The sequence below is a fragment of the Nomascus leucogenys genome, chromosome 3 (assembly GCF_006542625.1).
Source record: "Nomascus leucogenys isolate Asia chromosome 3, Asia_NLE_v1, whole genome shotgun sequence".
NCBI classification, from domain to species: domain Eukaryota; kingdom Metazoa; phylum Chordata; class Mammalia; order Primates; family Hylobatidae; genus Nomascus; species Nomascus leucogenys.
The window spans coordinates 111,529,909-111,555,546 of NC_044383.1; the positions used below are offsets into that span (position 1 = coordinate 111,529,909).

At 40.7% G+C, this 25,638-nt stretch overlaps 1 protein-coding gene across 8 annotated transcripts in view; it reads right to left on the reverse strand.

Annotated features, from left to right (window-relative positions):
* HDDC2 (HD domain containing 2) overlaps nt 1–25,638 on the reverse strand; it is an 82,748-nt gene that overhangs the window by 49,075 nt on the left and 8,035 nt on the right. For 5 of the 8 annotated variants that reach the window (XR_004029347.1, XR_004029348.1, XR_004029349.1 and 2 more), the window contains exons 4-5: nt 23,396–23,464; nt 2,426–2,564 (exon numbers count right to left, since the gene is read on the reverse strand). Coding sequence is in view for 4 of the 8 variants with exons in the window: in XM_030809634.1 (XP_030665494.1) it covers nt 2,426–2,564; nt 23,396–23,464 (208 nt within the window). In the remaining 4 variants the exon portion in view is untranslated. Of the gene's footprint in view, nt 1–1,205; nt 1,568–1,750; nt 1,953–2,425; nt 2,565–23,395; nt 23,465–25,638 lie in introns of those variants that run through there. The other 3 variants (XR_004029346.1, XM_003255662.4, XM_030809635.1) reach the window with 3 other exon arrangements.

The following is a 25,638-nucleotide window of genomic DNA, read 5'->3' on the forward strand; positions in this document are numbered from 1 at the left end:
TTATCAAATGTTTTATTTATAACACTATTATATTTTTTCTTTCTTTCCTTAAAAGATGTATTTCCTTAGGAAGGTTTAGGACTAATTGAAAACTCCCATTTCATAGGTAGATGATGAACTGAGATAATGGTTAAGTGACTAGTTATAAAGTTTAACCCAGTAGAAGTTTCCAAAGTCTCTCTGTGAACTGTTTTGTTAGCTATTTATGAAAATTATGGTAGACAAAACATTGAAAATAAAACTGCGGGGCCACAGAACACCTCTGGTTATAAATACTTGAACTTTATCTGGGGTTATTTTGTGTGTATGTTTTCATGCCAAGGGAAAAACTCCACAATCCTAATAGATGGAGTTGTTTTCCTCTAACCATATATCCAGTAATGGACTTTTACCCTCTTTCTTCTTTTTGATACAGAGCAACTACACATACGTATGTGTGTTGCTTCTGAAAAGATCATGCACCTTGCTTCCTGCAGATTGGGTATCCATGGATACTGCAAAGAGTTTCCAAAGAAACGCTGCCTAGAATTTTCACCATGCCAGCCTCAAAGGCCTTCAAATGGAAAGTGACATTTGAATTAAAGGGACAAGCATCATTGCTCCACACCAAAATATTGGGCAGGTTTGCAGAAATCGTATTCCTTTTTGCACTATTCAATGTAAAGGCAGACAGGGTGGATTATTTATCCTATAAAAGGGAGAAGAGAGGAAGAAATCGGGTTGATATATTCCCTACCTAAGGCTCAATGACCCCAGTTCCTATTTATATTTCTCACCTGATGATACATGCTCTTACAATAAAGGTCTCAAGATTTATAAGCCAGACAGGGAAAAATATACAGAGAATACAAGCTGCATTTTTATATGCCCCAGTTTATATCTCTAAATGACAAAAAGTATTGGGAAGAGGGGCAGAGCCTATTAGTAGGTTTACAACCCTATGATTAGGAGTCTGAAGCAGTCTGCAGTGAAATTCAAAATCTGGCTCAAGAGAGTGAATCTGAATAAGGCAGCAATTTCACCTGGGGAGAGAATACATTACTAGTACATGTTCTTTTCTGGATTCTTATCACGAAATCAGCTGAAGAATCTGTTCTTAAAAGCAATCATAATGAAATTTTCTGTTGTTCAATGAATCTGGCCTTTGGGGATATCGGTGATTGTCAGAATAAGATGATTTTAAATCTCCAATAAATACTCCAAAGTTTTAAGTGTTTAATATTCATTTAGTTAGTTCATAAACAGGCACTGCCCCCTCCAGTCTTCATCCATGGCACTTTCATGACCGCTTCCTGTTCTGTGGCTTCTTTTAGTGCCCAAGTTATATCACATTTCTTGCTGAAGTCCAGACAATTGAAAACAAACAGACTCACGTCTAGGGAAATCAACAGACCAACAATGGCAAAACACAATACAATGAAATGGAAAACTAATGTTTGTTACAGGAGTGCAGCAATTTAGAGAGTGTCTCAGGAGTGTGGCTCACTGGCAGCTGCAGCTATGTTAGCGTTTCTTTCTGCCTCAAGTTCAGAAACAAGCTGGACTATCTCAGGGTGATTGAATTTTCCTGCAAAGCAAAAGAACAGGGAAAAATATGCTCCCATATTGACAAGAGAGTATACTCATTTCCCCAGCTTGATCCCAGGGTTCACTGGGGGCTCTAGTCTGTGATCTGACCCACACTTCACTCCAAAGCAGAAGGAGATTCCAGGTCCTGGGAAGTGGCTGAAGGGGACCACTTGGCACTTACGCGGTGTCACCCCAGGTGCAACTGAGAATAAGGATGAGACTCAGGCAAGGAATCATCAATTAGGCAGAGCTAGGGGAAACTTCACCAGGCTCCTGAGTGCCTCTACCAGGAACTATGGGAAAACTCAGGTGTGAGAGCTCAGAAAGCTGAAGACAATCTCTGCCCATTCCAAACCTGCAATTAAGTAAGGAGAATGAAGCACCTATATATGAAAAGACAAGGAGGAAGATCAGAGGGGCTAGGCCAGCTCAGGATGTAAACAAGGATGCAGATGTCTCTCTTATAAACACATCTACACTTCAATTGGCTGATGTGTGCTGTCATCCCTGCTCCTCAGACCTCCCCAGATTGCTGCTTTGGTAGCAACCAAGCTCTAAGCTATCGTAGGTCCATGACGGCTAGCACGGGGGACTGTTCAACCCAACATCTCTTCTCTCACAGTCTTTTCTTGCCTGTGTCTGTTGCTGCTTACTGATCATTCCACATTAAACTCTATTCCATTTACTTCCTATCCTCAGCCTCTTACCCGAATGTTTCCTTCCCTTTCTTTTTAGATGCTCCACATGAAAGGGTCAGATGAGGGTACCAACAGTGGGTTTCCCTAATGTTAACATTTGTCACTACACTGAGTAAGCCAAACTAAAATGGACTCTTGTTAAAAATGGTGTTGACTACCTGCCGTGGAATCATAGAAGTCTTGCAGTCTCCCAGGTTTGTGTTCAAGGTCTTCATATTCAGATGCTTGAAGAATCATCTCACATTGGTCTAGCTGCTTCACAAATTTGGCTTCTGCACTAGATTGGGTCTCGTACTCCTAAGTAAAGGGACAATTAAAGCAGCATGATTAGCGCTGCATAATAGGGTATCCCGGGAAAATGCTGACTCTGGTACCTGAAACCAAAGTGACAGCTACAAGTACATTCTGTATCGGCCCCATTTCTCTACTGTTTAGAAACCCTTCAGAGATACTTCTCCTGTAATTTCACAGCCTAACACCAGGACTCTATACAAGAAAGATGTGCTCTCCATTCTAAGTATTCTACTCGAAGCCATGGATTTCTCATATGTTCACCTTAGGTACTTTCAAGATCTTTTCTTCCTGTTTAATACCCTGTCTTCATTTTAAGATCATTGTTCTTTACCTAGGTAGTTTAGATATTTTTAACTTCAAGCTGATATTTCATCTTATGCCTCTCAAACTTGTATTTCTCTCTCCATTTCATGTCAGGTTTCCTTGTCATTTGTAAGTGAATTTCTAGCTTTATCATTTACTTTTGGTTACCACTTTACCTGGGAATCTCTGTGCTTACTTTCCACATAGAGTAGATTTAATTAAGTCCCTCTGGGTTAAGACTATTGAGGATATAGCCAAGATCTGAGGATTTTACATGCACTGGTGTGTGCATGTGTTACAGGTGGGAGGTGGTGAATGTGGTGGGGGAACAGTTTTTTTACCTTTCCCTTCCCACTGGTCCCTCCCTCTGCAGTGCAGACTTTGAACAAGAAGCTCCAGGAGGTCTGCTTCTTATAGAATGATGCATACCACCCAATCACAAGTCCCAATTAATACTATATAGATTCATTCTTCTATTAAGACCAAAGTGCTCCCAACTGGTTTCTCTGCCAAGTTCTTGTTTGTAATTCTACCCCAGATGTGTTCAGATAATAAACCTGTCATGGTTTCTTGGCAGGGTGATGTGATATGAATCAATTAAAGGTTTCTTAGTTTTTATTACATGCTTATTCTTATAAAGGCAGCTACTTGGATTTGATAAAGCTGAGAACTGTACGGGGGAATCATTTAAATATGGAACCAAATACACTTTGCTTTATCTCAAAGGCACTTAAAAATAATTTCATTTTATTTGTTTATTCACATTCACAGTTATATATTTATGTTTAATAAATTCAAGTTCATGATTTCACAAAAGGAAATGGAATACTCCAAGCATAGCAGTCTAGAAATTTTTTTTCTGTTGAAAGTGAGAAAAATATTTAAAGACCATTAGGAAATACAATACATCTTATTACAAATTCTCATGAACTTACAGATTTCTCTTAAAAGAAATATAAATTATTGAAATTTTCCCTCAAAAAATAGTGATATAGGCATTCTCCAATAAAAAGGCAAAGCACACAAAATACTACTACAGACAGAACTCTAGGGGTAAGAAGAATGCATGGCATTTGGAGAAATTATTGCAAGTAGCTCTCAATGTCAGGAAGAGTTAAGTTCAGATTTGCATTTCAGAAAGGTCCCTCTAACTACAGGTGGATAATATCTAGACTGGAAGCAGAGAAATCAGATTCTAAGACTTTGTAGCACTAGCAGAGATGTTATAGCAATCTGGTCTAAGACAGTAGCAGTGAAAATGGAAAGAAGTGGTAGGATTTAAGAAATATTAAGGATAAAAAAGTGAAGTAAAATATAAAAGTAAATGAGAAGGAAAACTGAAAATGACTGCCTACTTTCTGGTTTGAGTAACTAGGTTCATGATAAAATAGTGAGCAAAAGAGAAGAAACAGACAAAACCTGACACAGCAAAGAAACGGCAAAACCCAAACAAAAACTGGAAGACATGACATTCCCATCAAGTCCAAATATGTGCAAGTAGAGACAAACCACCTCCAGCCATAAGTCCTGCATGCCATCAGCATGGGAGTAAGAGAGGATTAATGTCTGATGGACCTGAGAACAGGAGAATCTCAAAAGGGCCAACAGGTATTCTCTAGAAATTTCACATTTTAAGAATGGTAATTGACACTGGGAGGGATCTTGCCCACTCCAATAGTGGATGAGCACAAGGAGCTTACATCAAAGGCAGCCCAGCCCTACTGAATTTTCCAATCTGACCTGCTGGGGCTCCTTTCCAGGAGAGGGCCGACATGAGGAGAAACTGCTAGGAAGAAAATCAAAATTGAATGGGATACAGATAACACAGATGAAGAAAAGACCCAGATAAAAATGGGGAAGGGGAACGAAGCCAGGAGGACATCTCTAAAAGCAAGCCACCATATTTTTTGTAATGCTACGTTTAAAAAAACACAACAACAACAACAAAAGCAGAAGCAGCTCTGTGAAGTTAAAAATGCAACTTGTTCTCACCACAAAATATAGTATGTGAGGTAATGCATATGTTAATTAGCTGGATTAGCCATTCCACAACATTTATATATTTCAAAATGTCATGTTGTGAGCCATAAACAATTTTTGTCAATTTAAAAATAAATAAAAATTAAAAAAAACAAAGAAAAAGAGCAATTTGAACCAAATTTCCTTTCAAAGTTCAGTAAAACTAGTTGCCAGTCAAAATAAGCAACAGAAAAGCACAAAGGTCAGATCCTATACAGCTATCTCATAAGATAAAAAGAATAAAAAGCAAAATAACATCTCACAGGCAATTTGTGTCAAAAAGACATATCAAAAAGATAATTACATTTTAAAAAGAGAACATGAATCTATATTTCAAAAAGAGATAAAAGACATTAAGAAAATGATACAAGATGAGATTCCCGGGCAAGATGGCCGAATAGGAACAGCTCTGGTCTGCAGCTCCCAGCAAGACCAAGGCAGAAGGTGGGTGATTTCTGCATTTCCAACTGGGGTACCCGGTTCATCTCACTGGGTCTGGTTAGACAGTGGGTATAGCCCACGGAGGGCGAGCCGAAGCAGGATGAGGCGTTGCCTCACCCAGGAAGCGCAAGGGGTCAGGGAACTCCCTCCCCTAGCCAATGGAAGCCATGAGGGACTGTGCTGTGAGGAAGGGTGCATTCCAGCCCAGATACCGCGCTTTTCCCACAGTCTTCGCAACCCACAGACCAGGGGATTCCCTCGGGTGCCTACACCACAAGGGCCCTGGGTTTCAAGCACAAAACTGGGCAGCCATTTGGGCAGACACTGAGCTAGCTACAGGAGTTTTTTTTTTCGTACCCCAGTGGCACCTGGAATGCCAGCAAGAAACAACTGTTCACTCCTCTAGAAAGGGTGCTGAAGCCAGGGAGCCAAGTGGTCTTGATCAGTGGATCCCACCTCCACAGAGCCCAGCAAGCTAAGATCCACTGGCTTGAAATTCTCACTGCCAGCACCGCAGTGTGAAGTCAACCTGGGACACTGGAGCTTGGTAGGGGGAGGGGCGTCCACCATTTCTGAGGCTTGAGTGTAAACAAAGCTGCTGGAAGTTCCAACTGGGTGGAGCCCACCACATCGCTGCAAAGCCACCCTTAGCAAGACTACCTCCCAAATTCCTCCTCTCTGGGCAGAGCATCTCTGAAAGAAAGGCTGTAGCCCTAGTCAGGGGCTTATAGATAAAACTCCCATCTCCTTGGGACAGAGCACCTGGGGGAAGGGGCGGCTGTGGGTGCAGCTTCAGCAGACTTAAATGTCCTGCCTGCTGGCTCTGAAGACAGCAGCAGATCTCCTACCACAGTGCTCAAGGTCTGCTAAGGGACAGACTCTCTCCTCAAGTGGGTCCCTGACCTCCATGCTTCCTGACTGGGAGATACCTCCCAGCAGGGGTCGACAGACACCTCATACAGGAGAGCTCCGGCCAGCATCTAGGAGGTGCCCCTCTGGGACGAAGCTTCTACAGGAAGGAACAGGCAGCAATCTTTGCTCTTCTGCAGCCTCTGCTGGTGATATTCAGGCAAACAGGGTCTGGAGTGGAGCCCCAGCAAACTCCAGCAGAACTGCAGAAGAGGGGCCTGACTGTTAGAAGGAAAACTAAGAAACAGAAAGCAATAGCATCAACATCAACAGAAAGGACAACCACACAAAAACTCCATCCAAAGGTCACCAACAGCAAAGACCAAAGGTAGATAAATCCACAAAGATGAGGAAAAAACAGCGCAAAAAGGCTGAAAATTCAAAAAACCAGAATGCCCCTTCTCCTACAAAGGATCACAATTCCTCACCAGCAAGGGAACAAAACTGGAGGGAAAATGAGTTTGACAAATTGACAGAAGTAGGATTCAGAAGGTGGGTAACAACAAACTCCTCTGAGCTAAAGGAGCATGTTCTAACCCAATGCAAGGAAGCTAAGAATCTTGATAAAAGGTTAGAGGAATTGCTAACTAGAATAAACAGTTTAGAAAAGAGCAAAAATGACCTGATGGAGTTGAAAAACACAGCATGAGAACTTCATGAAGCATACACAAGTATCAATAGCCAAATCAATCAAGGGGAAGAAAGCATATCAGAGATTGAAGATCAATTTAATGAAATAGAGTGTGAAGACAAGATTAGAGAAAAAAGAATGAAAAAGAACGAACAAAGCCTCCAAGAAATATGGGTCTATGTGAAAAGACCAAATGTTTGATTGGTGTACCAAAAAGTGACGGGGAGAATGGAACCAAGTTGGTAAACACACTTCAGGATATTATCCAGGAGAACTTCCCCAACCTAGCAAGATAGGCCAACATTCAAATTCAGGAAATACAGAGAACACCACAAAAATACTCCTCAGGAAGAGCAACCCCAAGAGACATAATCAGCAGATTCACCAAGGTTGAAATGGAGGAAAAAATGTTAAGGGCAACCAGAGAGAAAGGTCGGGTTACCCACAAAGGGAAGCCCATCAGACTAACAGCAGATCTCTCTGCAGAAATCCTACAAGCCAGAAGAGAGTGGGGGCCAATACTCAACATTATTTAAAAAAGGGCCGGGCACGGTGGCTCATGCCTGTAATCCTAGCACTTTGGGAGGCCCAGGCGGGCAGATCATCTGAGGTCAGGAGTTTGAGACCAGCCTGGCCAACATGGTGAAACCCTGTCTCTACTAAAAATACAAAAATTAGGCAGGCATGGTGGCGGGCGCCTATAATCTCAGCTACTCAGGAAGTTAAGGCAGGAGAATTGCTGGAACCCAGGAGGCAGAGGTTGCAGTCAGCCGACATTGTGCCATTGCACTCCAGCCAGGGCCAATAACAGCGAGACTCCATCTCAAAAAAAAAAAAAGGAAAAAGAAAAGATTTTCAACTCAGAATTTCATAACCAGCCAAACTAAGCTTCATAAGTGAAGGAGAAATAAAATCCTTTACATAGAAGCAAATGCTGAGGGATTCTGTCACCACCAGGCCTGCCTTATAAGAGCTCCTGAAGGAAGCACTAACCATGGAAAGGAAAAACCAATACCAGCCACTGTGAAAACAAACCAAAATGCAAAGACCATCGACACTATAAAGAAACTGCATCAACTAATGGGCAAAATGACCAGCTAGCATCATAATGACAGGATCAAATTCACACATAACAATACTAACCTTAAATGTAAATGGGCTAAATGCCCCAATTAAGAGGCAGAGACTGGCAAATTGGATAAAGAGTCAAGACCCATTAGTGTGCTGTATTCAAGAGACCCATATTATGTGCAAAGGCACACATAGGCTCAAAATAAAGGGATGGAGGAAGATTTACCAAGCAAATGGAAAGCAAAAAAAACAGGGTTGCAATCCTAGTCTCTGATAAAACAGACTTTAAACCAACAAATGTAAAAAAAAGACAAAGAAGGGCATTACATAATGGTAAAGGGATGAATGCAACAAGAAGAGCTAACTATCCTAAATATAGGCTTCATCTTTGGGATGCAAGGCTGGTTCAACATACGCAAATCAATAAACATAATCCATCACATAAACAGAATCAATGACAAAAATCACATGATTACCTCAACAGATACAGAAAAGGCCTTTGATAAAATTCAACACCTCTTCATGCTAAAGACTCTCAATAAACTAGGTACTGATAGAACATATCTCAAAATAATAAGAGCCATTTATGACAAACCCACAGCCAGTATCATACTGAATGGGCAAAAGCTGGAATCATTCCCTTTGAAAAACCGGCACAAGACAAGGATGCCCTCTCTCACCACTCCTATTCAACATATTATTGGAAGTTCTGGCCAGGGCAATCAGGCAAGAGAAAGAAATAAAGAGTATTCAAATAGGAAGAGAGGAAGTCAAATTACCTCTGTTTGCAGATGTCATGATTGTATATTTAGAAAACCCCATTGTCTCAACCCCAAAACTCCTTAAGGTGATAAGCAACTTCAGCAAAGTCTCAGGATACAAAATCAATGTGTAAAAATCACAAGCATTCCTATACACCAATAATAGACAAACAGAAAGCCAAATCATGAGCAAACTCTCATTCACAACTGCTAGAAAGAGAATAAAATACCTAGGAATACAACTTACAAGGAATGTGAAGGACCTCTTCAAAGAGAACTACAAACCACTGCTCAAGGAAATAAGAGGACACAAACAAATGGAAAAACATTCCATGCTCATGGATAGGAAGAATCAAGATCGTGAAAATGGCCATACTGCCCAAAGTAATTTATATATTCAATGCTATTTCTGTTAAGCTACCATTGACTTTCTCCACAGAATTAGGAAAAAACTACTTTAAATTTCATATGGAACCAAAAAAGAGCCCACATAGCCAACACAATCCTAAGCAAAAAGAACAAAACTGGAAGCATCACACTACCTGACTTCAAACTACACTACAATTCTATGGTAACCAAAACAGCATGGTACTGGTACCAAAACAGATATATAGACCAATGGAAGAGAACAGAGGCCTCAGAAATAACAACACACACACTTACAACCATCTGATCTTTGACAAACCTGACAAAAACAAGCAATGGGGAGAGGATTCCCTATTTAATAAATGGGAAAACTGGCTAGTCATATGCAGAAAACTGAAACTGGACCCTTTCCTTACACCTTATACAAAAATTAACTCAAGATGGATTAAAGATTTAAATGTAAGACCTAAAACCATAAAAACCCTAGAAGAAAACCTAGGCAATACCATTCAGGACATAGGCATAGGCAAAGACTTCATGACTGAAACACCAAAAGCAATTGCAACAAAAGCCAAAATTGATAAATGGGATCTAATTAAACTAAAGAGCTTCTGCACAGCAAATGAAACTAAAAGAAACTATCATCAGAGTGAACAGGCAACCTACAGAATGGGAGAAAATTTCTGCAATCTATCCATCTGACAAAGGGGTAATATCCAGAATCTACCAGGAACTTAAACAAATTTACAAGAAAAAAACAAACAACCCCATCAAAAAGTGGGCAAAGGATATGAACAGACACTTTTCAAAAGAAGACATTTATGTGACCAACAAACATATGAAAAAAAGCTCATCATCACTGGTCATTAGAGAAATGCAAATCAAAACCACAATGAGATACCATCTCACGCCAGTTAGAATGGCAATCATTAAAAAGTCAGGAAACAAAAGATGCTGGAGAGGATGTGGAGAAATAGGAATGCTTCTACCCTGTTGGTGGGAGTGTAAATTAGTTCAACCACTGTGGAAGACAATGTGGCGATTCCTCAAGGATCTAGAGCTAGAAATACCAATTGACCCAGCCATCCCATCACTGGGTATACACCCAAAGGATTATAAATCATTCTACTATAAAGACACATGCACATGTATGTTTAATGGGGCACTATTCACAATAGCAAAGACTTGAAACCAACCCAAATGCCCATCAATGTTAGACTGGAAAAAGAAAATGTGGTACATATACACCATGGAATACTATGAACGCATAAAAAAGAATGAATTCATGTCCTTTGCAGGGACATGGATGAAGCTGGAAACCATCATTCTCAGCAAACTAACACAGGAACAGAAAACCAACCACCATATGTTCTCACTGATAAGTGGGAGTGGTACAATGAGAACATATGGCACAGGGAGGGGAACATCACACACTGGGGCCTGTCGGGGAGTGGGGGGCAAGGGGAGGGTTAGCATTAGGAGAAATACCTAATGTAGATGACAGGTTGATGGGTGCAGGAAACCACCATGCCACATGTATACCTAGGTAACAAACCTGCATGTTCCGCACATGTATCCCAGAACTTAAAGTATTAAAAAAAAAGAAAAGAAAATGATACAAGACATAGAACAACAACATAAAAAGAGCGAAATGTAAGATAAAAGGTTGTTTCAGAAACTAAGCAATAAGGAGCACAAGGGTAATTAAATATGATAAATAATGCCTTAAGAGAAATAGAAATGGAAAAGGAGGATAAGTTCAAAAGTCGAACAGAAAGGAACATGATATAAAGGGTTTGAGATAAGGTGATAAATAGTGAAGACAGGCAAAGAAGAACCAACACACAGATACAGGAGAGTCCCAGCAAAAAGAAAAGCAAAGCAAAAGGAAAACTATACCTCAAGAAAACCTTAAAATTAAATTTTTAAAAAAAATTTCAAAGTATATATTGAAAATGCATGCTAAATACCTAGGGATATTAACCCAGAATGAGCAACATGAAGATACATTCTAATAAAATTACCAGACTTAAAAGAAAAAAAAATCCTTTGGACACCTATATAAAAAGAGTATCTGGCATTTAAGGAAAATAAAATTATGATCAGACTTCGACAGCTTCTCCATATTGTCAGAAGTTCAGTCAACTAGACATACAGTTGGCTTAACAAGTACCTTTTCAAAATGTCTCTGCCTATCTGTCCCTCAAAATACAGTTGTGGCTTGATGTAGAGCAGTATAAGGATCCCGGGACCTTAAATCTTCAATCTGTTACTTCTATTTTGATATAAATAATCTGATTTAAGATATTCAAGAAAAGAAACTGGGAGTAAGGATTTTACATGCGGTGAAACTGACTTTCAAGTATAAAGAACACAGAGAAACTATTAATAACATGCAAGAAGAAGGAATACTGTTCCGTGAGCCTTTCATGAGGAATCTACTAGGCAACAAGTCTCAGAAAAACAAAACTCCTGAGAAATTGCCATAAGGACTGGTGATGAACATAACTATATGGTTACTTGTAGAAGTAAAACTAAATGCAGTTAAAAAGGAAAAGGTTATAGTGTGTAATGGTGAAATGTCTTAACAATGTAGATATAGTCCAACTATTTAAAAAAATAGGATGACTCAGGGATAGTACAGGCAAAATCATTTTTAAAATTGTTTTCAGTAATCAGAATTAATGATGGTGGTGTATACAACTGTCATTCTGAGACTGGTTCATGTGTAAAGAGGGATAAAGCAAATGAGTATTTATAAAACATTCTAATGCTAGCATCCTTTCTGTACTCTACAGCCAGGATTCCTGTTGTGGAAAAAAGGATATGCACCATAATAGAGAAGTGGTTAAGTAAAAACTCCGTAGTACTAAATTTGAATTGAAAACATCAGTATGAACTCACAAGGTATTATATGTGCAATGACCAGGTATAATGCTCATTATGTGGTCTTGAAATACCATTTTCTATTTTAAAATAAACAAAGAAAAAACAAAACAGGAGGTCAGGGTGGAACATGCTCAAGATGAAGCTGGAATGCCCTGTCATTTCTGCTGTCTGTCAAAGAAGCATATTTATCCCCCTTTTCCTACATGAACTGTAATCAGAGTAGATGAGAATGAAGCACAAAATGATTTCAGCTAATAAATAAAAACAAAAATAGAATATTAGAATATTACCATTCTGAAGCCCCAAAGTATTAAGGGATGTAAGCATGAAGAAAAACTAGTCATTATGTGGTGCATGACAGAAGAACCCAATATGCCCCCATAGTTTTGCCAAAAGGTTCCAACCTGAGTCTGATCTAGCCTGTGGATCCAGCTGCCAATCTGTATAAAATAAGAGAACAGAGGAATGTGACCTGCACCACAAGTGTGCAACTGGGAAACTATGGGAAACTCTATAGGTCAAATGGTCTGGATTCAACAGGTAAATTATAAGAAAAAGAAAGAAATGGAGGGGGAGACTGTAGATTAAAGGAGATTTAAAAGACACTAAGCTTTAAAAAAAAGTGAGCATGATTAAACTAAAATATCTAGAAATGAATAGTTAAGTGATTAAACCTTAAAGACATTCTAGTGATGTCTGTGAAAATCAGGGTAGTGGTTAGTTTTGTTGGGGGAGGGTGTTTGGATCAGGGCAAAGAGAAGGGCTTCTCGGGTGAATGAAAAAGTTCTAAATCTTTACCTGAGTTGTCGTTAGAAGAAAGTTATCTTTCTAATAACTCATTATGCTACTCTTGGGCTTTTGCATGGTTTTGAGTATTTTATTTCTCAATAAAAGGCTTTAAAAATAATAAAAATGGGGTGGAGCCAAGATGGCCGAATAGGAACAGCTCCGGTCTCCAGCTCCCAGCCCCGGCGACACAGAAGACGGGTGATTTCTGCATTTCTGCTTGAGGTACTGGTTTCATCTCACTAGGGAGTGCCTAACAGTGGGTGCAGGACAGTCGGTGAAGCGCACTGTGCGCGAGCCGAAGCAGGGCGAGGCATTGACTCACTCGGGAAGCGCAAGGGGTCAGGGAGTTCCCTTTCCTAGTCAAAGAAAGGGGAAGCAGACGGCACCTGGAATATCGGGTCAGTCCCACCCTAACTGCGCTTTTCCAACGGGCCTGGAAAACGGCACACTAGGAGATTGTGTCCCGCACCTGGCTCGGAGGGTCCTATGCCCACGGAGTCTCGCTAATTGCTAGCACAGCAGTCTGAGATCAAGCTGCGAGGCGGCAGCGAGGCTGGGGGAGGGGCGCCCGCCATTGCCCAGGCTTGCTTAGGTAAACAAAGCAGCCAGGAAGCTCGAACTGGGTGGAGCCCACCACAGCTCAAGGAGGCCTCCCTGCCTCTGTAGGCTCCACCTCTGGGGGCAGGGCACAGACAAACAAAAACTCTGCAAGAACTTCCACAGACTTAAATGTCCCTGTCTGACTGACAGCTTTGAAGAGAGTAGTGGTTCTCCCAGCATGCAGCTGGAGATCTGAGAACAGTCAGACTGCCTCCTAAAGTGGGTCCCTCACCCCTGAGCAGCCTAACTGGGAGGCACCCCCCCAGTAGGGACAGACTGACACCTCATTCAACCCGGTACTTCTCTGAGACAAAACTTTCAGAGGAACTATCAGACAGCTAAATTTGTGGTCTCACGAAAATCTGCTGTTCTGCAGCCACCGCTGCTGACACCCAGCCAAACAGGGTCTGGAGTGCACCTCTAGTAAACTCCAACAGACCTGCAGCTGAGGGTCCTGTCTGGTAGAAGGAAAACTAACAAACAGAAAGGACATCCACACCAAAAACCCATCTGTACATCACCATCATCAAAGACAAAAAGTAGATAAAACCACAAAGATGGGGAAAAAACAGACCAAAAAAACTGGAAACTCTAAAAAACAGAGCACCTCTCCTCCTCCAAAGGAACGCAGTTCCTCACCAGCAACGGAACAAAGCTGGATGGAGGATGACTTTGATGAGTTGAGAGAAGAAGGCTTCAGACGATCAAACTACTCTGAGCTACGAGAGGAAATTCAAAACAACAGCAAAGAAGTTAAAAACTTTGAAAAAAAATTAGAAGAATGGATAACTAGAATAACCAATGGAGAGAAGGGCTTCAAGGAGCCGATGGAGCTGAAAGCCAAGTTTCGAGAACTACGTGAAGATTGCAGAAGCCTCAGTAGCAGATGCGATCAACTGGAAGAAAGGGTATCGCTGATGGAAGATGAAATGAATGAAATGAAAAGAGAAGGGAAGTTTAGAGAAAAAAGGATAAAAAGAAATGAACAAAGCCTCCAAGAAATTTGGGACTATGTGAAAAGACCAAACCTACGTCTGATTGGTGTACCTGAAAATGATGGGGAGAATGGAACCAAGTTGGAAAACACTCTGCAAGATATTATCCAGGAGAACTTCCCCAATCTAGCAAGGCAGGCCAGCATTCAGATTCAGGAAATACAGAGAACGCCACAAAGATACTCCTCGAGAAGGGCAACTCCAAGACACATTATTGTCAGATTCACCAAAGTTGAAATGAAAGAAAAAATGTTAAGGGCAGCCAGAGAGAAAGGTCGGGTTACCCACAAAGGGAAGCCCATCAGACTAACAGCTGATCTCTCAGCAGAAACTCTACAAGCCAGAAGAGAGTGGGGGCCGATATTCAACATTCTTAAAGAAAAGAATTTTCAACCCAGAATCTCCTATCCCGCCAAACTAAGCTTCATAAGTGAAGGAGAAATAAAACACTTTACAGACAAGCAAACGCTGAGTGATTTTGTCACCACCAGGCCTGCCCTAAAAGAGCTCCTGAAGGAAGCACTAAACATGGAAAGGAACAACCGGTACCAGCCACTGCAAAAACATGCCAAATTGTAAAGACCATCGAGACTAGGAAGAAACTATAGCAACTAACGAGCAAAATAACCAACTAACATCATAATGACAGGATCAGATTCACACATAACAATATTAACGTTAAATGTAAATGGGCTAAATGCTCCATTCAAAAGACACAGACTGGCAAACTGGATAAGGAGTCAGGACCCATCAGTGTGCTGTATTCAGGAAACCCATCTCACATGCAGAGACACACATAGACTCAAAATAAAGGGATGGAGGAAGATCTATCAAGCAACTGGAAAACAAAAAAAGGCAGGGGTTGCAATCCTAGTCTCTGATAAAATAGACTTTAAACCAACAAAGATCAAAAGAGACAAAGAAGGCCATTACATAATGGTAAAGGGATCAATTCATCAAGAAGAGCTAACTATCCTAAATATATATGCACCCAACACAGGAGCACCCAGATTCATAAAGCAAGTCCTGAGTGACCTACTAAGGGACTTAAACTCCCACACAATAATAATGGGAGATTTTAACACCCCACTGTCAGCATTAGACAGATCAACGAGACAGAAAGTTAACAAGGATATCCAGGAATTGAACTCAGCTCTACATAAAGTGGACCTAATAGACATCTACAGAACTCTCCACCCCAAGTCAACAGAATATACATTTTTTTCAGCACCACACCACACCTATTCCAAAATTGACCACATAGTAGGAAGTAAAGCTCTCCTCAGCAAATGTAAAAGAACAGAAATTATAACAAACTGTCTCTCAGACCACAGTGCAATCAAACTAGAACTCAGGATTAAGAAACTCACTCAAAACCGCTCTACTACATGGAAACTGAACAACCTGCTCCTGAATGACTATTGGGTACATAATGAAATGAAGGCAGAAATAAAGATGTTCTTTGAAACCAATGAGAACAAAGACACAACATACCAGAATCTCTGGGACACATTCAAAGCAGTGTGTAGAGGGAAATTTATAGCACTAAATGCCCACAAGAGAAAGCAGGAAAGATCCAAAATTGACTCCCTAACATCACAATTAAAAGAACTAGAAAAGCAAGAGCAAACACATTCAAAAGCTAGCAGAAGGCTAGAAATAACTAAAATCAGAGCAGAACTGAAGGAAATAGAGACACAAAAAACCCTTCAAAAAATTAATGAATCCAGGAGCTGGTTTTTTGAAAAGATCAACAAAATTGATGGACCGCTAGCAAGACTAATAAAGAAGAAAAGAGAGAAGAATCAAATAGATGCAATAAAAAACGAAAAAGGGGATATCACCACCGATCCCACAGAAATACAATCTACCATCAGAGAATACTACAAACACCTCTACGCAAATAAACTAGAAAATCTAGAAGAAATGGATAAATTCCTCGACAAATACACCCTCCCAAGACTAAACCAGGAAGAAATTGATTCTCTGAATAGACCAATAACAGGTTCTGAAATTGTGGCAATAATCAATAGCTTACCAACCAAAAAGAGTCCAGGACCTGATGGATTCACAGCTGAATTCTACCAGAGGTACAAGGAGGAACTGGTACCATTCCTTCTGAAACTATTCCAATCGATAGAAAAAGAGGGAATCCTCCCTAACACATTTTATGAAGCCAGCATCGTCCTGATACCAAAACCTGGCAGAGACATAACCAAAAAAGAGAATTTCAGACCAATATCCTTGATGAACATTGATGCAAAAATCCTCAATAAAATACTGGCAAACCGAATCCAGCAGCACATCAAAAAGCTTATCCACCATGATCAAGTGGGCTTCATCCCTGGGATGCAAGGCTGGTTCAACATACGCAAATCAATAAATGTAATCCAACATATAAACAGAACCAAAGACAAAAACCACATGATTATCTCAATAGATGCAGAAAAGGCCTTTGACAAAATTCAACAACCCTTCATGCTAAAAACTCTCAATAAATTAGGTATTGATGGGACGTATCTCAAAATAATAAGAGCTATCTACGACAAACCCACAGCCAATATCATACTGAATGGGCAAAAACTGGAAGCATTCCCTCTGAAAACTGGCACAAGACAGGGATGCCCTCTCTCACCGCTCCTGTTCAACATAGTGCTGGAAGTTCTGGCCAGAGCAATCAGGCAGGAGAAGGAAATAAAGGGTATTCAATTAGGAAAAGAGGAAGTCAAATTGTCCCTGTTTGCAGATGACATGATTGTATATCTAGAAAACCCCATTGTCTCAGCCCAAAATCTCCTTAAGCTGATTAGCAACTTCAGCAAAGTCTCAGGATACAAAATTAATGTACAAAAATCACAAGCATTCTTGTACACCAATAACAGACAAACAGAGAGCCAAATCATGAGTGAACTCCCATTCACAATTGCTTCAAAGAGAATAAAATACCTAGGAATCCAACTTACAAGCGATGTGAAGGACCTCTTCAAGGAGAACTACAAACCACTGCTCAATGAAATAAAAGAGGATACAAACAAATGGAAGAACATTCCATGCTCATGGGTTGGAAGAATCAATATCGTGAAAATGGCCATACTGCCCAAGGTAATTTATAGATTCAATGCCATCCCCATCAAGCTACCAATGACTTTCTTCACAGAATTGGAAAAAACTACTTTAAAGTTCATATGGAACCAAAAAAGAGCCCGCATCGCCAAGTCAATCCTAAGCCAAAAGAACAAAGCTGGAGGCATCACGCTACCTGACTTTAAACTATACTACAAGGCTACAGTAACCAAAACAGCATGGTACTGGTACCACAACAGAGACATAGATCAATGGAACAGAACAGAGCCCTCAGAAATGATGCCGCATAGCTACAACTATCTGATCTTTGACAAACCTGACAAAAACAAGAAATGGGGAAAGGATTCCCTATTTAATAAATGGTGCTGGGAAAACTGGCTAGCCATATGTAGAAAGCTGCAACTGGATCCCTTCCTTACACCTTATACAAAAATTAATTCAAGATGGATTAAAGACTTATATGTTAGACCTAAAACCATTAAAATCCTACAAGAAAACCTAGGCAATACCATTCAGGACATAGGCGTGGGCAAGGACTTCATGTCTAAAACACCAAAAGCAATGGCAACAAAAGCCAAAATTGACAAATGGGATCTCATTAAACTAAAGAGCTTCTGCACAGCAAAAGAAACTATCATCAGAATTAACAGGCAACCTACAGAATGGGAGAAAATTTTTGCAACCTACTCATCTGACAAAGGGCTAATATCCAGAATCTATAATGAACTCAAACAAATTTACAAGAAAAAAACAAACAACCCCATCAAAAAGTGGGCAGAGGACATGAACAGACACTTCTCAAAAGAAGACATTTATGCAGCCAGAAAACACATGAAGAAATGCTCATCATCACTGGCCATCAGAGAAATGCAAATCAAAACCACAGTGAGATACCATCTCACACCAGTTAGAATGGCCATCATTAAAAAATCAGGAAACAACAGGTGCTGGAGAGGATGTGGAGAAATAGGAACACTTTTACACTGTTGGTGGGACTGTAAACTAGTTCAACCATTGTGGAAGTCAGTGTGGCGATTCCTCAGGGATCTCGAACTAGAAATACCATTTGACCCAGCCATCCCATTACTGGGTATATACCCAAAGGACTATAAATCATGCTGCTATAAAGACACATGCACACGTATGTTTATTGCGGCACTATTCACAATAGCAAAGAGTTGGAACCAACCCAAATGTCCAACAACGATAGACTGGATTAAGAAAATGTGGCACATATACACCATGGAATACTATGCAGCCATAAAAAATGATGAGTTCGTGTCCTTTGTAGGGACATGGATGAAACTGGAAAACATCATTCTCAGTAAACTATCGCAAGGACAAAAAACCAAACACCGCATGTTCTCACTCATAGGTGGGAATTGAACAATGAGAACTCATGGACACAGGAAGGTGAACATCACACTCCGGGACTGTTGTGGGGTGGGGGAGGGGGAGGGACAGCATTAGGAGATACACCTAATGCTAAATGACGAGTTAATGGGTGCAGGAAATCAACATGGCACATGGATACATATGTAACAAACCTGCACATTGTGCACATGTACCCTAAAACCCTAAAGTATAAAAAAAAAAAAAAAAAAAAAAATAAAAAAAAAAAAATAATAATAATAATAATAAAAATGGCAGAAGAGAACAGGCACAGGCATGAGGCTGTTGAGTTGAGGTTCCTGTGGACGATTAGGCGGAACTGCTCAGGAGTCTGCTGGATTTATGTGTCTGGGGCTTAGAAGGAAGGTTTTTCAGGAGAATGTATGGAGCAATCAGCACATGATTGCTGAAGCACAGGAGGCGTGTGGAGAGAAAAGAAGGCCAAGGACATGGCCCCTAGAGGAAGACACAGGTTCTGAGGATGTAGGTTGAAGGAGGGGAACATTTGAAAAAAGAAACAGCCAGAAAGGCACAGAGAAAACCAGGAGAGGGCGATGTCACGACCTGAGGGATGAGGTTTTCAGCAGGGGAGTGGCAACACCTCATGCCGCCACAGCGTCAGGCAGCACACAGGCAGAGCAGGGTTGCGGGATCCAGCCACACCCACACGAAGGCCGGCTGTGACCTTAGCAAGTGCAGTGCCTGGTGGGCCTGTCAGTCACAGCATGGTGGCTGTGAGGAAGCAGAGTCGGGGAGTGCAGCTAACTCCTCACCTGTTTAGTTGTGAAGAGAAGTAGGGAAATGTGGCATTCAGGGAAAACTATTCCGAAATAGCGTCAGTGAACATATTCACAAGGCTTCTAAAAAGCTGGAAAACTTCCTATCTGACAGCGTCTATGTTCTCAAAGAAGGAAGAGGCAAGAATACTTGCTATAAAATCAGGGGAGAAGTGAAGAGGGCTGAACAGCTGATGTGGGGCAGAGAGGCAGGGAGGTGACCTGAGGCCCACTGATGGGCTGCTGGCAGACCTGAGCCTCTGCAGAGGCTGGTGGCCAGGGCGGCTGTGACCCCAGTCCCCACGGCACAGAGTCTCTGAATCAGTGTTTTGCAGCCTTCTGGTAGGACAGGAGAGGACACATGACCAAATGACTCAGATTGGGGTTTCAAAAAGCAACAGAGGGACAAGGAGTCCAAGCAGGACGGAGATTCAAATCCTAGGTCCTGAAAATGGAGGACTAAATAGGCAGAGGAAAGGAAAACAGGAAGATTAAATGTTTCCTTCTCCTTCCTGGGGAAAAGGTTGGTCCTGAGTGAAGTGCTGATCTCTTGGAAGTTTATCTTTTGCATCTTCCCCTCTCCGACCTCCTAGTGACTCTCCGACCTCCTAGTGACTCTCCCTCCAGGGTCCTGGGGTCCTTATGCTGCTCTACATCAAGCCCCACCTGTACTTTGAAGAATGAATTGGGGGGAGACATTTTTAAAAGGGTACTTGTTAACCTAACTATCTCCAATTGACTGAACTTCTGACAATGTGGAGAGAAAACTTGGGGTTAGAAACAATCCAAGGACGGTGGGGTGTGCTAGGCATTTCACATGCGGGAAAGGCTCCCCTCATGCCTTGGGGCTCAAAAGGACATTTCTTTAAGGCAAAATGCAGGTGGTAGAGTAGACATCTTTCTGTGATACTTTCAGAAAAATAAAATAAAAATGTTTTTTCTTGGCTGGGTGAAACGTGATTTCACCTTCTATGATAAAAGATAAATTATAATCAAGGATGTTAATGGCTGCAAATAGATGTGATCCTCTGGGCTGAGAAATATTTTAAAGTGATAAATAGTTGTAATTAGCATTTCAAAAACCGATCAACTGTCATTTTCTATGTAACTAATGCTATTCTAAGCTCAATGAGTACAGAATGACCCTACTTTCTTAAACCAAAAACCACGATACATGGACTGGAGACAGAGAAAAACCGAGCTTACTATGTGCCAGCAGTATCCTCATTGCTTTATGTATATTAATTACTTTAATTCCTACACCCCATAATGATTGCCATTTTACAGATGAGGAAATTGAGGCACAGAGAGATTAAGTAAATTGCTCAAGATCTCACAGCTAGTAAACAGGGGAGCCACTATTTGAACCTTGGAAGTCTGAAGCTTATATACTAACATTAGACATGAAGTATAAAATGCATAAATTATTATAGAAACTTGTACTGTGTTGAATACTATGTTGAAAAATTTATGTCCACCTACAACCTATAAATGTGACCTGTGAATGTGACCTTATTTGGAAATAGGGTCTCGACAGAAGTGATCAAGTTAAGACGTGGTCTTACTGGATGAGAGTGGACCTTATTCAATAGAGGGGAATTTGGACATGGGTTCTGACAAAGGGCCAATACCATGTGACTATAGGGAAGAGACTGGAGTGATGTGTCTGCGAACCAAGGACTGCAATAACCAAAAGCTAGAAAGAGGCAAGGAAGAATCCTCCTTTTGCTTTTGGAGAGAAATCTTTATCAGGCTTCATTAATTCAACCAATGACATTTATAAGATAGTAAAATTGTTACCTGTTTAGGGGTTATCAAGTGTTTTAATTCTCTGTGTTTTATATTTGTTCAAATTCAAAGCCGTTCTAAATAGCTTTTGTAGCATTTCTCTTTGGAAGATACTATAGTAAATTTTGCAGTAAAGTTTTTCGCCAGTTACTGATGGCTAAGAAAATAATTTAATAGATAACTGCCACCATGTTTACAATAATTAGGCACAAAGGTACAAATTATTTTAGAAGTTTTTCAAATTATTAATACTAGAGTGTTTCCCCCTTAGGCGACAATACATGAGGTATTATTGTTTCTTCTTTTATGAATGAGATGCAACCTAACTCCACTCCATTATTTCCCAACATATAAGGAGTGTTCTGAAAGTTCATTTGAAAGTATATACTTTGAGATGAGGCGCACTTTTCTAAAGAAACCCTGCTATACCTAGTAGTAACAAGTATTGTCTGAGCCAGGCTCCAAGCTAGATACTACACATACTTTGCCAGGTTTAATTTTCATGATTATTCAACGAGATAGGTATTAAAGGCCTACAATCTCTCATCTTAAACCCTGGGGCCAGAGCTTTCAGCTTTCAGCATTTTCTTATTTTAGAAAAATAATATGGTACATATGGTGTACACTAAGTCATGCCTCTAGTGAGGTCTGGGACAGCACTCAGTTGCCGGATGAAGATTTTTGCATCAAAGCATACCTATTTCCACACCAAAAGAGATGGATGAGGACTCTAAATAGCCTCACGTTGGTTCAGGTAAGATTTGCTGCCTAATGAGTTCAGGTCAGGTCAAATTTCCTAAAAACTGGTCCTCTGAGGTTTTTGAATTTCATAACTGGGGATAAGGGTGTGGGAACCTGTATGATTCTCATTTTCTAGAGGAGAAAATGTGGTTAAATAGAGTCAAGTAACTCACACATGGGTGTGTAAACAGGAGCTGGAATCCAAACTCAGTCTCTCTGGCTGCAAGGCTCTGGTCTCTACACCACAGCTGAATGCCTTAAAATGGCTATTTCATCCCACCATCAACCCAAACGACAGAAAATGACAGTGCCATACAGAATCTGAGCATTACGTGGCATTTCTAGGAGAAGGAGTTGTGCGGGGTTTCAACCCTGGGCACTTCCCCTCTCACTCCTAAGACAAGGGACAACCTGACCCAGCACATGAGGCAGTAAGACAGGAAACTCTGCCAGCTTTGGCAGAGGCAAAGCAGTAAGGGGCCTGAGTGTGTAGAAAGGGAAGGTGGAAGATCAAGCTCTCAGAGAGGAGGATGAATATGGACTTTGAAGAAAATGTGAAAAGTGAGAGTGGGAGGGAAGGCTATCCATGAATAAGGGGAGGCTTAGGGCTCACGCAAGGAAGGGCCGTTGTGGACTGGCTGGAAGAGAGAAACTGTAATTGGAAAGGGGAATTGTTTTTTCCCTTCGCAAGTGAAAGACAACAGTAGAAGTGGGAAGCAATGGGAAAAAAACAGCTGAACCTGCCCTTTCCTTCCAGCCTAACCTCCCTTCGCTGTCAGCAGCACTGGGAAGGGAGTGAGCACTGGTGGAGCCCTATTCCATGCCAGGCATCTTTGTGGCACTTCACCTTGACCTCATCCAACCCTAACGACCCTCCGGGGTCTCACAGATGAGCAACAGACTCAGCAGGGAAGTGTGCCGAGGTCACAGAACCTCAAAGTGGAGAGGTGGGATTCAATCCCAGCTCTGAACTATCCCCAAGTCCATGTTCTTTTCAAGGACCAAACATGGGTGGGTGTGGGCAAAGCAGCAAGAACTCCAGGGCTGTGAGTCAAGTGCCAGGAGTTGGGGTGGCGAGGGAAATGGGGAACTTGGAGAGATACAAAATTTGTATCCATCAGGAGAAATTTCTGCAGCAGCTAGGAAGTGAGAAACAGACACAAACCAGACAGTAATAAGTTAGGGACTGCTTGTTAAGATCATCTAAGTCAAGTACAACATCAGGGAGCCATATAAATTCAGATACAAATTAAAAACAGTAAGCACCATATATACTTACTTCCCAAAGTTCATAGAGCTCCTTTCTGAGGTCCTCTGGTAGGAGCTGGGTTATCTGCTTCATAGCTTCCTGAAATATCAAACCATTACTTTAATTATATTGACATTTATCAAAGTTAACAACTACTCTGCAAAAGACAAATAGGTTCGGATTCTTACAAACAACTCTCACAGGGGCAGCAGAGTAAATTGGCCTATACTGGACAATATTTATAGCTTGTAAGGAAGGCAGGCAGTTGTATACCTTAAATAAATAAGTGTAATCATTCATATGGGCTTCGCTTAGCACCTATTTTGTGGTCTACACCACAACAGACATAGAAAAGGACAATAAGGAGGTCATGAGACAATTACAAAAATATCAGAGGTGTTCAAGGATTTTACATCTGTGGATAAATCACAACATACCCACATACATTTCAATCATAAGCATACGAGAGTTCAAAACAAACTTGAGTGGAGAGAATGGGAAAGGAATACTGAATTGCAAAGCTCAAAGAGATTTTTTGTATATTCATTTTCTATTGTTAATATGTTTTTATTGCAAGATGTAAAGTACAACACAAATGAGCAATTAATGCCATTAACATAAAGGAAGTTACATGATAGAATTTTGTAGGCTCACAGACTCACTGAAAAGGGATATTAAACGGCAATTAGCTAAACCATCCATGTAGTATCTAAACCCTTCAACAGCATCATGGAACACTTCTATCCCCTTTCCAAAAATGTGTGCATTGGTAGGGAGCCTAGTACCTCAAGAGGCTGCCCGCATGGCTTTAGACAGTACTGGCAGAAATTATTTTCTTATATCAAGCTGAAAACTTTCCCTGTAGTTCTACCACACCTAACCCATCCCTCCTGCTTTCCTTTCTCACCCACAAACACAATGTCAAACAGGTGGACAGTGACCCTGCTGGGCTGGACTATGTGTGGCCACAGTGTCTGGACCAAGAGATAACCTTATAATTCAAACCAGGCCATTCAGGGGCCATCTGCATTTGTCAAGCAGAGGCTAGGAGAGAAGCCATATTCCCCACCACAAGGAGAAATGTGAGAGTTAGCCAAAACCTAATGAAAAGCAGGTACGAAATAAGAGAGTAGAGGGTGTCCTGTACTTCTAGGCTTTCTGTACTTTCTAGTCCCAAAGATCCCAGGAGCTACCCTTATCCTCCAGTCTTCTCCTTTATTTATGAGTTACTCCAGTATCCTTCCTTTATTTCTGAATTACTCCAGTACTCTCAAAAGGCTTCAAATTCCTTCACCACCTGCATTCCATACCTTTTAATCAGCCTCAGTTCTTCTAACCATAGAGGTTAGGCTCTTTGAACGGAATATGGCTATCAAAACCATTTTTGGCAATATAAAGGTCTTACATAAAATAAAATAGTGAGTAGCGGGAAAGCTGTGAAAACAAAATTGGACATTTGTGTGTATATTTATTTATTACTGGGAGGAAAAAAATGTTACAGAATACAACCACTTCCAGAGCAAACCACATTTGCCAATGTCAACAATCCACTCTTATAAATAACATTGCCAACTTGAATGGCTTGTTCAGTTACAGAGTGGTAGCATCACACTACCCTTAGTAGGAAGAAATTTAGCATATGTTGTACATGCATTCTCCCTTGTTTCTTTTTCATAAACTTCAGCAAGAATACCTGAGAAAATACTTTATATTTTCACAAATTAACTGCGTCTTTATAGATTGCTTTTCTCTACACTATTCCAGAAACACAAGTTTGCCAATTACTTCCAGTTGAAAAGAATGAACTAAATCATATGTACATACAGGTATATGAACATCTCAACTTTAGAATGCAAATATGAAAGTCCTGCTCTGACAAGAGACTATTTTATTCTCTTTAAAATGACACACCTAGAACCGAATACAGTATCTGACCAAGGTGGAAGAAAATGGAATCATCACCTTCCTCATGCTAGATATTATATTCCTTTAAGTGCAGTGTAAGACTGAATTGGCTTTTTGGTGATCACATCCAATTACTAAGTTATTAATAGGTTTCCTGTTGTTCAAAATCACCATATTCTTTAAAAAACAAAACAGCAAATATGTTGTTGCTCTCTTCCTGAAACTGAACTATGATTTTCTGAATCTAGGCTGATTGATATTTGTTATCACACAATCAGAACTGCATTTTTGAAACCTTGTAGAGAGTTAATATTCTTTGTTTGGCAGCATATGCCAGAATCATGCCTACCTTTTTAATTGAACCCTCT